This window comes from Glycine max, chromosome 17, assembly GCF_000004515.6.
Source record: "Glycine max cultivar Williams 82 chromosome 17, Glycine_max_v4.0, whole genome shotgun sequence".
NCBI lineage: Eukaryota > Viridiplantae > Streptophyta > Magnoliopsida > Fabales > Fabaceae > Glycine > Glycine max.
This window is the reverse complement of record NC_038253.2, coordinates 6,776,418-6,788,405: the sequence shown is the minus strand read 5'-3', so window position 1 is coordinate 6,788,405 and position 11,988 is coordinate 6,776,418. Positions and strand designations below refer to the sequence as shown.

The following is an 11,988-nucleotide window of genomic DNA, read 5'->3' as shown; positions in this document are numbered from 1 at the left end:
GAAAAGATAATAAAATAACAATATTTCAGGCAAGCAATGGGACATTCCAGTGTTTGGGGATATTCTGCTTAAAGCTTCCATCATTATTGTAACAATATACCCCTACCTAATTCACAGAAGTTATTACTTAAAGCATGAAACAAATGAATCTTTTTCCACTCGTCAAGGACAAGTTGCTTTGAACAGCATATCAATGAAAGACACTACACCTTATAAATACTAAATCATGTATATAGCAGGCAAGAAACATATCACAAAATAGAATTTCTTTGAAAGAGAAGTCACTCACCTGTCAATGATTTGTCTCTAAAAATTCTACAGAATATTTCAGGCAAGCAGATTAGAGGAAAACCCAAAGAAGCAACAAGGACAGCAGGGCCAATAAACCACAATATGGTGTTCATAGTCCTTTCTGAATTTGATGAATTGACTTCATTATCTCTGCTAAATGGACTATTACAAAATGTGACTACTGGCTTTCCATCATTTCCGGATATATGAAAACATGAGCTGGCAATTGGAAAGGTATCTTTAGGAGCTCTTTGGAGATAACTGATTTGTGAGTGATCCTCAGAGCCAACAGCAAGCGCAGTCTGCGGTTGGAGCCTTGCTCTTAACTTTGGTACTCCAAGTATATGCCCATATGATTTGTCTAACCATCACATAAATACACAAACAGAAAAATGTTAACAGAGGTCACCTCCAGAAAGTGCATACCAATTTTCCATAGCCAATAATATAGTATTTATTTAAAAATTCAATTGGAACCGATCATATCAAAATCGCTAATTCTTTAAACAGTGAAGATTGAAGAATTGGTAGTTAACTCAGAAAATTATGAAAAAAATGAGAAAAATTCAGAAATAGCCCCACAAAAAAAAAAAAGGCTACCTTTATCAGATATTGTCAAGTGAGCAACACTTTGCTGGTTGACAAATAGCGATAAGCTCAACTTAGTATCGAAGGAAATAAATTATGTAAGTGGAACAATGAAGATACAGTAGTAGTTATGCAATTTTCATTGACAGCATAATTAAATAGAATTTTTTCCAAAAAAACAATCTAGAGGCATTTAACAGTAGAATTCAAACTAGTAACTGACAGTTTACATTTTTTTCACACATTTTACTTTTACTCTCACCAATTTTCGGTAAATAAAGTTAATACTTAATATAGACATTGTTGAATCTGCACCACACCACACCACACGACATTTATATGTGAAACTGAATTTAACAAAGAAAGTTAAAGATTGCATAAAAATGGAAAATCCACAAAATGCGGTTGTGATAAAAGTTGAAAGAAATCAACCGTGAATCTTGAGAAATTGAAAATTAGATGAACTCTGAAAAATGAAAATGTTTCACTTAGCATTCCTAAATAAAGAGAGAAAAGAGACCAAATCTCGGGTGAAAGAAAACAATATTAGCAAGAAAAGCTTGATCGTCAAGTAAAGTAGCACGCACAACACACAAGTCAAACACACTAATACTAATCTTTTTCTTTATTTAATTTAGCGATAAAGGATAGACAGAACCAGGTGCACACCTTGGGATTTGTGTTGAGTTGAAAGTACAAAAAAGGAAAAGATGAGGAGCAACCCATTATGACGGCCATTGGAATATTCGGTAAGCAAGAAAATGGTGATGAGTGGCAGAGAGACCTTTTGATTTGCTATTAGAATTTAGACTTTAATTAGTTCAGTTAGTTATAGTAAGTTGTAACAGATATACTTAGTAATAGTATTCTTGTGAGGACATTTCAACTTGTGAGTGATGATTTTGTTCTAGTATCCATAAACGAAACCAAACCAAACCAAATTGGTCTCACCAAGAAAATCCAAGAAACTCGTTTTGCTTCACTTTTCGGGTTTTTTAGTACAGTTTTCAATTTCCTTTTAAACGATTTGAATTTGAACACCCCAGTCTCACGTACCATTTCCAATTCTCACCCAAAATTCAGGCTTGGTAATCTTTTTTAATTTAGTCGCTTCGTTTTCCAATTCAAGCTGCATATCTTAAAATATATTGCCTCGAAGAAATCCCACTGACTCTTCCAATTTAAGCCCTTAAAAATAATTAAACTCATAACAAGCAGTAAAACATTTTTCATTTTTTAAAATTATTACTTCATTGAATTATTAAAATGAAAAAAGAGCACATTCTTTTGAAAAGAACAAATAACTCAGTTTGAGTTTAAATTATTAAACCGAGGTAGGCTATTAACATCCAAAAATCTCTCCAATTCATTGTCTGTCCAGTTTTAACAATAACAAACGCACGCCAGAAGAAGAAAAAAAAAAACAAATGAACAGTGTTTGAACTTTGGTAGCTCACGTCTTTGATGAATTTCTGACAAGTCATTACCTAATTTCAAATAATAATTTTTACTCATACTGCGCAAACGCTGGAGCAAATTTCATATATTTTCCACCAAAAAAAACGCGGAAAAGGGCACCGTAGAACACACATGTTCTCTATTTGGTATCTCCATGTTATCCCTAGCAATAGACACGTTGAAACATGTCAAGTATTCCATACTTTCATTAAGAAACAAAATGCCATCAAATTACTAATTTTCAATCAGATACACTAGAAAAATAACAATCAACCACAGGGAACTCTATCCACGAAACCCTCTTCTGCCCCCAGCCCCCCACAAAAACGGGGACACCATCTTCACCGTTCTTAGCCCTGCTGGATACATACTGACCATCAGAACATAATTAATACGACTACATTTACAGAAGTCAAACAAATCTAGAACCTAGATTGCATATACCTGAAAACACGGCTGACTATAGCAGCACAGTTGATGGATGTATGGCTTCTGATGGATGACACAAAAGACCACCTTAAGAAAGTCTCTCCACTACCGATCAACTTGGCATCTAATCAAAAGCTTCAAAACCACCCTGGCGTCCATAAGAGTTTCCCCCACCTCGGCGTGAGTGAGTTTGACCTCTCTCCCTAAATCTTCCCCCACCATGGTTACCATTTTTAGGTCGCTCAAAGTTGTCCGATTTTCCATCATCATATGAGCCAACGGGGTGATACTCATAATGCAAGTTTGGACCCTGCCTTTCCCGGTTTGTAGGTTGATTATAATGTCTGTTATCTTGGGTTGGTGGCTTTGAATCTCCATGTGATTCATGTCCTCTTCGAAACCGATTATGGTTTACATTTTTGCCAGACCCAGAAGATGGGCGTTGATTGTGCAAAAGATCTGCACTTGTTGGAGTCTGCTCAACAGAGGTAACAGATACCTGATTTGGGGAGTGGTGATGCCTTTTTGATGGAGCATTTTTTCTCTCTCTTTTACCCTCTTGATTCCCAAAATGAGGAGCTTCTCCAGCCTTGGTCTTTTCAGAGACTGATTGATCATGGAAAGGTTGGGAGACGTGAGCATTGGAACTCTTGCCATGGCTCACTGGAAGAGATTCCCCATCATGAGTGGGATCCTTTTTGTTAGCTCCAACTACTGAGCTAGCATTTTGATCACTTGATACGTTTCCTCTGTGATTATTAGATGCTTGAGATTTAGGTTGCCATTGAGACATCAAACGTTCTCCAACAGCTCGGTCATCTTTAGAAGCCACACCAACATCGGGTTGACCGTGCTCAGAGGAGGATGAAATACGCATTTCAACTTTCCCTGGCTCCCCAGAATTTTTTTTGTTATCAACATCACGGTTCCCCCCAGCACCCTTGTGCCCTCTGAAAGGGGGCCGCCTCCCTCTACCTGTGGCTGAATAATCTTTAATAACAGGAGCTGAGCCCAAAGCAGCTGCATTATTGCTGTTAGAATTGTATGAACCATCAATATCACCAGAGTCATTAAAATGCTTTGTTTGTCCTTTCACAAAGCTTACTTCAGCCTTCTGATCATGATGATGCTCTGTTGGTTCAGAGTTTAAATCATGGTCCAGTCCATCATGCACCTCATGTACATTAGTTGATTCTGTTAGATTCCGTTGCCGCCATGATCCATGTGCTTTTCCCTGCTTAATATGCCTTCCATCTTTGTTTTTAGACTCCATTCCAGAACCCACTTTTCCAACAACTAAATTGGTATGCTGAATGACCTGGGGGCCCAGTGATGCCGAATCAACTCTCCCAATGCTATCATCAGTAGGAGCCTGACTGCTTGATGAAGCTACCTGTTGTATGTTTCCTTGCTGAGCCATTTCTTTTGCAACAGGTTTCGGAACATACCTCTCCATTTCTGCCCTCTTATTTTTTAAATTATGCACCTGCTGCTCACTCTTTAGAGGATTAACTGCCTCAATTTTACTTATCTCACTCAATTCATCCACGATCTCACTCTTGCTCTGAGGTTTAACAGGTGCCCACATCACAGCATCAGTCCCATGGGATTTCTCTGCCGGTCTATTGGCCTGCATATTTTTTGGCATCCTACGAGAATGCTGTGATTTCCACTGGCTATTCATTCTACCATGGGATTCCTCATTTGCTAAATATCTGTGTTGCTCCGAAAACTGATTTGGATCTTTAGACAAGGGTGCTGGCTGAAGTGGGCCCTGATCTAACTCAAAGTCTGAAGCCTTGGACTTATCACTTTCAACTGAGCTTTTGGAAAGATTGGATTCTTTTGGTATTGCCGATGGTAGTGCAGCCTGAGATGAACCTTCTTCATGTTTCTGTTTGTTTTTGCCATTCCTGATATTCTTCTTTTTCAGATTTACTGAAGACTCAACCACAGCAGCTGAATTCATGGATAAGTCAGAGCCACGGGCTGAACCAATGTCGTTTGTAACACCACCAGAAGATAGAGAAACATCAACCCTTGTCTCATTCTCAATTTTCAAGGCAGTTGAGGTGGTAGAAACAACCTTTTCACTTGATGTTTTCTCTAAAGGAAGATTTTGCTTTTGTTTATAGTTCATTCGCCTCTGCTTTGAGGGGACATTGTTATGCACATTAGTAGCATCAGCATTATTAATATCCTGGTGCAGGGCTACTGCTTGATGATTCAGAATAGGCTCTTTGCCAGAATTCTTAAGTGTCTCTACAGTTGGCTCACCAGACAAGACTGGTGATTTTTCCACTTTACTAATGCTGGGGTCGTTTGTAGCTGAACTGATGGGTGCAAATTTGCCTGCTGCAGTTGTAGACTCAGAAGGTTGTAATTCCTCTTGCTTATTCTGGATGGCAGAATTCGTAGTATACTCTTTCTGAGTTGATCCATCCCCTGCTTGAGAACGCCTGTTTAACTCATCCAACTTTGCAAGAGCTTTAGCCTTTTGCTTTCTTATCCGTTCCTCCTCTTCTTCCTGCAGTTGCTTAGTCCGTTGCTTGGCTAACTCTTTCATTTTGGCACGCTGACGAGTTTCAAAGTGTATTACGTAAGTATTAAATGCAGGTAGTTGAGTGAGTAGTAAGCATAGAAGAGGTATACACACTACCTGTGCATGGTTGTCAGCAGGATCAGACCTGGTTTGAACAGATTCTCCAATGTGCCTGGCTTTATTAAAGGATCCAGACCTATCATAGGTCTGAACAGGTATTTGATGATCACCCACAAGAACATTCGATGCTTCCAACTGTGCACCTGATGAAGCTGAAGAATCTTCAACCACGGATTTCTTTCGCCAACCATCAGCATCTTGATTGTTTGATCTTCCTTTGTTACGATGGTCACCTCTACCATGCATTCCATGAGCAGCTTGCCTGTGAATAAGCACTTCAATATTTTTCAACAAGATAAATGAACCATAATTACAGCAGTAGACACCTAAAAGTTATGACCAAACCTGGATGTGGCCGTTCCACTGAAAGATAAGGATTCAGAATTCTTTTCTGCACCTGCAGCGCCCATTTCATGATGGGCAGGATTTATGATTTCCGTGGCATGCGTTCTGGTTGGAAACACAACATCCGCACCAACTGCATTTTCCACATGGTTTATCGGAGCATTACTGGCATGAATTTTATTCCTTTGCTCCTCTCTAATTCTAGCAGATGAATTATCCCTGGCTTTTGCATTTAAACCCTCTATCTTTTGAATCAGGCTGGCATCTTTTGAAGCAGATGGTTTTGAGGAGATTTCTAGCATATCAGAGGCAACACCATCCAATTTCCTTGCTGAAATATCATCAGATTTTTTTATGTTTCCTGAACTTTCGGGAAATTTTGCCTTCATCACAGAAGAACTAGATACTTGATTTTCTGAAGACTGAGAAGAAACTTCACCACGAGTACTTGTCCTCAAATCCCTCTCCTCATTCTTTCTGTAATTTGATCTCTGCTCATTCTCCCAAACAGTCATTCTTGGTTGTCCCCTGCCATCAACATGTGTTGCATTGGTTGTCTCTGAATCCTCCCAATTTGTTGGTTCATTTTTCCTATCTGATTCATGATGCTTAAGAAGAACTCTGTAAGGTCCAGCAGTATCCGAAGGATGACCAGATTCCACTTGCTCTGAGGTCAATTGCTTCCCAGCATTACCATATCCACCAGATCCACCTTGTGAATTGCCAGGTTCGGGGGGATTTTGATTTGAGTACCTATTATAGACAGGGGGTCCAGGAGCCATTCCCATGAAAGGAACATCTCGTTCATTTGAATTGCAATAGCCCATTGGAGGACTGTAATATCCCTCATAGACCATTGAACCAGGGAAAAAGCCAGGTCTCATAGGAATGCCTGGACGAATAAAGGCATCAGGCATATGAGGCCTGTAGACATCTCCATTCTTATGGTGCCCTCTTGGTCCAGCTCCAGGAGGAACTGGGGGTGGTGGGTTTGCAAGACCAGTAGGAGGCATATGTGGACGGTAATATGGAAATGGTTCAATTGGAAAGCCACTTGGAGGAACAGGATTTCCAAATGGAGGACCACTAGGAGGACCCCTGAACCAAACACGGCCTTGAGGGTTGTTTACAGGAGGACCATGCCAAGCATCAAATGGTTGAGGAGGAATACCAGCATTAGGATAAGGCTGGGAATTTCCCTGCCATTTCTCTATGCCTGGCCTCACACCTTCCTCGTTATAAGCCTGATTATCTCTCCTCCAAGAATTTACAGTTCCACCCTTAATATTTGCATTTACAGGAACATCATCTGAAATACCAGCAGCACAAAAGATCATCACAGAAGGAAGCAAAACCTATTAGCAGAAAAAGGCAGAATAAAAAGTGAATTAAAACATTAGTGTAACAGCAAGAGCATGCACACATACCAATAACAGGGATCTCATTTATATCTTTCCTGAGTTCAGAAGACAAGTCAGGGTGAGCTTGAGAACTGTGGTCTGCCAATGGTTGATGAAAAGAAAAATTATTAAAAATTGGAAGTATAACCATTCAACAACTAACAATAAAATTACAACCATATTTGTCCCACTTTAAAGCCAATGTGGCCATAGTGCAAGATGAATTTCACACTCCACTTTTACACAAAACACTCATTTCAACACATAGTGGAAGCTGAAAACTGTAAGTATGTATTCATTAAATATAAGTGAATCCTCTTCCAACCATTCCTAATATCACACATATAGCTCTGTTTAGGGAATGTATAAAGGAATTTTAATTATAAAACCCAAGGACAAAATGTGCTGTCAATAAACCACATATATATGTTAAAAGTTAAAACCTTTAATCTTCTTGGCATAGTAATATAAAGAGACTCAAAGTGTTTAAAGGGAATAATTGGTATCCTTCAACATAAACAACAAATCCTAGAATTTCAGTTAAAACCATTATATTGACAATAACCACTACTAAACGATAAATACATGTTTAAACAACTATGACCATAAAATGTACACCTATTGTCCATAAAAAAATATTCTATTTAAAAAAGCAATCACCATAATAGTAATACAGAGTATGATGATACCTTCCAACTCAGAATTCAGGACAGACTTATCTTTATCAGAACCAAGGGTTGGAAAGTCTCCAGAGCTTAGAGAAAATTCTTCATTCTTGGGTTGTGTAACTCCCTGCAATTTTGTACCAAACTATTATAAGCGGTAGGGCTAGCAATGCATGGAAACTAAAGGCAGCCATAGACAGGTAGACCTACGAATACAAGGAGGACAAAACATCTATTTTGATAGTAGCCCAGAAAATAATGTATATATAAGATGTTTGGAATATCTATAGTTTTATACCCAGGTCTTAATCAGTAAATCATAGTCATACAAGAAGATAATAGGTCTTACCACATAAATACCAAATCATATCTACAAATATATGCATTATCATAAAAATTATATTCCACAACAAGGTGTGCACCTTCCCCCAACCAACCAAAAGTAGGTAAGAAATGGAAATTTTTACAAGTGAAAATTCCAGTGACAATAATTGTAAAGACAAACATCTTTAACACTAGACTAAATCAGCCTATATGATCATAGAAACAATGAATAGCAAAAAACTACATTTAAAAAATTCTTAAAAACTACATTCAAGTTTCAAGCAGAAGCCTACCAGTTTTTCTGTAGTCCTAGCAGCATTCCAAGCACTTGAATTTTCAGTTAAGGGTTCAGCAAATCGAGACAGCTGTGAGCTACCAGGTCTTGTTTCTGCACTGTGAGGACGCAGTGATGTCAGTGAAGACTGATTTGTTGACAGTGCCCCAGACGCTGATGAAGGCCGAGAATTTGACCCCCATGAATTAGCAGTAGGCTCAAGAACCCTATCACTGCCAGCAGTGGAAGGCCGTGTGCCGCTTCCACCAGATGATGGACGGGCACTGAGGTGACTGGGTGAACTAGTACCGCCATCAGTATTTGGGGACAGAGAAGACCCCCATGATTTACTACCCCAGCTGAGTGTACCCCTAATAAAAAAAGATCACACAAGCATCAATAATCTAATCTAAGACTAGAAGAACAAATGAAGCAGAAAATTTTATATTATTCAGGTCTATAAAATATATACTCACTTGGGAACAATCTCCACATTTGGGTCCAGACCATGATTTTCTAACCTTGAGAAAAATAAGAGGGAAAATTTTCAGATGGTAAACCAATTAGTTAACTGAAAACTGAAAAGAGAAAAGTGTTCAGACAGAACTTAATTACCTCTGACTGGGTAAGTTGATAGGTTTTGGAACTGCAACTTTCCCTAAAACAGTCATACCACCTCTTCTGGAAGAAGAGGCCCATCTGCAACAGCATTAGCATATTATCAATTTCAATTTTCTTTTAATCACTTAATAAGTTAATAAATTTATAACTCATGAACACATTGGGGAGAACTATGATAATTTATAACAAACTAAGTAATGGCCCAAGTCAGATAATGGGGCCAAATGGACCTTAGAAAAACTATTGGATCGTGTAACAATGCCTGAAGAAACATATGATCCAAATTCTAAATACTTAATTGCAAAAGACAGTAATAGAGTAATAGGTTACAAGGAAGGGGAATTTGTTATGCTGAGTTGACAAATCAAGTTAGAAGGTTAGCAGAATATAGGGAGGAGGAGGAGGAGTGAGCATGCGAGGTATGCTTTTTTTCTCAGTTCTTTTTAATTTGAATAACACGCATACACTGGTTTCTGGTCTAGTGTCCTGCACACGACCCAAAATCCTAACCATTAGTTCATTTTTAGTGGCTTAAAGCACTCAAATTGAAACATACCTTCGCTCCCCACTCAACATGCTTGAAGTCATAGCCTAGTTGCCGCCACACGGTCATTCAATCCAATTGAAAGGCCTGATAAGAGAGACAGAGAAACATAATTCAATTGATAAGACATACTGCAATGAATTCATACAGGTAAGAATTTAAGATGTACAATAATGTCAACATTAAACCTGTGAATGTTTAATAGAAATACTCTTTTTCTCAATGTATTCTAGTTCTAACTTTAGGATGCCATTCATCCATAACATCGTTCTCAATACATGCATTTCACACAGTCACCAAGTTAGGCCCACAAAATGTTAAATTTCAATGGCAGAAAAATCCATTGCTGTCTTCATTATTTTCTCCATTTATTATCAAATCTCACCAGTCTCCAAATGGAGCTGAGCCTAAAATGGTAAACATGACACACAGTTCATCTGCTCTTGGTCTCAGTAAGATTATTAACTTACATGAAATAGAATTAGACTCCTCTAAATCGCAGGGAACAGTTCAGAGTGTAAGTTAATTCTGTTGGTTGATGAAATAGTGGCAAAATACATGTGTGTATACAACACAAAATGAAATTCTTAAAAATCTTAACCATTGATTTTCTAAACAATGATTATACTTATTCATTTCACCCAATCAGCCAATCCCATTAAATAATATCTATGCTTGCAGTTTTCCCATCCACCTATGTAGTAATGTTCTATTAAGGGTTTCTATTTCTAAAATCATGTTTTCCACCGATGCATTTAATATCATGCAGCTATATTCAAAGTTCAAATGACTACAAAAAGAGTCTGAACTTCATGCAATGAATCGACTTATATAACAACATATTCCAAAACCGCTAACATTCAATTCCACCAATCATTTTGTCAGTTCCATAGTAGTGATCTTATCATCAAACCAGAGATCCAAAAGCAACACAAACTTTTCAACAACGGGCACTCCTCAACAATGCTATCATATGCAAGTTAAGCCCCACAATCACACACGCACAACATCTTCAAAAATTAAGAAAACAGGCGTCCAATTGAAATTCAGAAGCATAATGACAATAAATAAAAAAGGCCTTTGGATCCTTATATTCCACAAAAGTATGAAAAATACAAATAAACGATTATACAAAAACACTATGGCGATAAAACATACTCTACACGGGTCCATTTTAATCTCCAACAATTAAAAAAAAAACATGTATATCAAATCCCACAGCAGTTACAGTTGCAAAAATGCCAGTTCTAATTTCCTGCCCTCGAAATACGTGTTTTTTTATCTTCGTTTCCTCGGAATGAATCGCCGATGAGTTACATGTTGTAAGTGGAAACGAGAGTGTACCGGATATAGCTGGAAAATCCGTCGCCTCGGAGAAACCCTAGAGAAGCAATTGCAGAAAGGTGCGAAGAGAGGGGAAGGGTAAAAGGGGAATAATATGCGATGAAAAGTTAGGGGGAATTTGGTGTGAGTTTAAGAGAGGGAGATCTGTGGGAGTTAGAGGCGATGGGTTTCGGATCGGAGAGGAAGAGAAGGGTTCGCTGGAGAATGAGAAAGAGAAAAAAGAAAGAGCTGAAAGACGTAACAGTTGAGTTACCTTACCATCCGTGAGAAAAATTGTTTATTCATATAGGGATGTAGGCCCATTCTACAAAATTACATTAATTAAGTTTTATTTTACACGTCATACCAAAGTTATACCACATTTATCAAATTTTAATACTATAACTTGTTTTACAGTAATATTTTATTTTATTTTATTATGTATACTTTTTCATTATAAAAGTAATAAAATATCAAAAGTTATTAAATAAGTGAATAAGTTAATTAAGATCGAAGGCTTGATTCCTTATTTAGATAGGAAATTACAATGGAAAGTATCACTTTTATCATAAAATCAATTTGATGAGAAGTGATTAATTATATGTTAAATAAAAAACTTTAAATATCTATTATTTTTAAAAGAAATTAATAAAATTGAGAGATGTCATAATATTAAGTGTTAGTATCATATAATAAAAAAATCATGAGAAGTATTTATAATTTTGAATCCTTCACCAAATTTCTCTAAACAATATTTTTCTGTAAACTGTAGAATACATCGGAGGAGTAGATAAAGAAATTAAAAAAAATCCATTAAATGATTAGTTGTTTGTTTATCTATATATGCATGTGGCTAATTAATGTTAAAAAAATTATGTACTCATAATATAAATATACATAGTCATTCAATCTAAACTTATTATATATAATAAATTTGTTAATTTTTAAAATAATTATTTAAAAATAATTCAAAAAATAATTTATGAGATAAAAACTCAGACATTAAACTCATTAATATTTGAGTTGCTGAAAATATTTGTTGCACAAATAGTGGATAATTTTTT

The 11,988-nt window shown here is 37.1% G+C and overlaps 1 protein-coding gene across 4 annotated transcripts; it reads right to left on the bottom strand.

Moving 5' to 3' along the window:
- Window positions 1–2,545: 2,545 nt before the first annotated feature.
- On the bottom strand, window positions 2,546–11,212 carry LOC100777190 (protein MODIFIER OF SNC1 1). Of its 4 annotated transcripts, none has more exons than XR_003265181.2 (11): window positions 10,946–11,212; window positions 9,614–9,688; window positions 9,052–9,135; window positions 8,913–8,957; window positions 8,456–8,807; window positions 7,863–7,965; window positions 7,201–7,272; window positions 5,774–7,082; window positions 5,426–5,690; window positions 2,782–5,341; window positions 2,546–2,707 (listed from the first exon to the last, which is right to left on the bottom strand). XR_003265181.2 is itself a non-coding variant. In XM_006600571.4 (10 exons), exons 2-10 carry the CDS (start codon window positions 9,643–9,645, stop codon window positions 2,891–2,893), a joined length of 4,713 nt encoding a protein of 1,570 aa, XP_006600634.1. In that variant the 5' UTR covers window positions 9,646–9,688; window positions 10,946–11,212; the 3' UTR covers window positions 2,546–2,890. The 4 variants fall into 4 exon arrangements, 1 of the variants encoding a protein (XP_006600634.1); XR_003265180.2 differs by having other exon boundaries at window positions 2,546–2,696; XR_003265179.2 differs by having other exon boundaries at window positions 2,546–2,693.
- Between the last annotated feature and the right edge of the window lie 776 nt (window positions 11,213–11,988).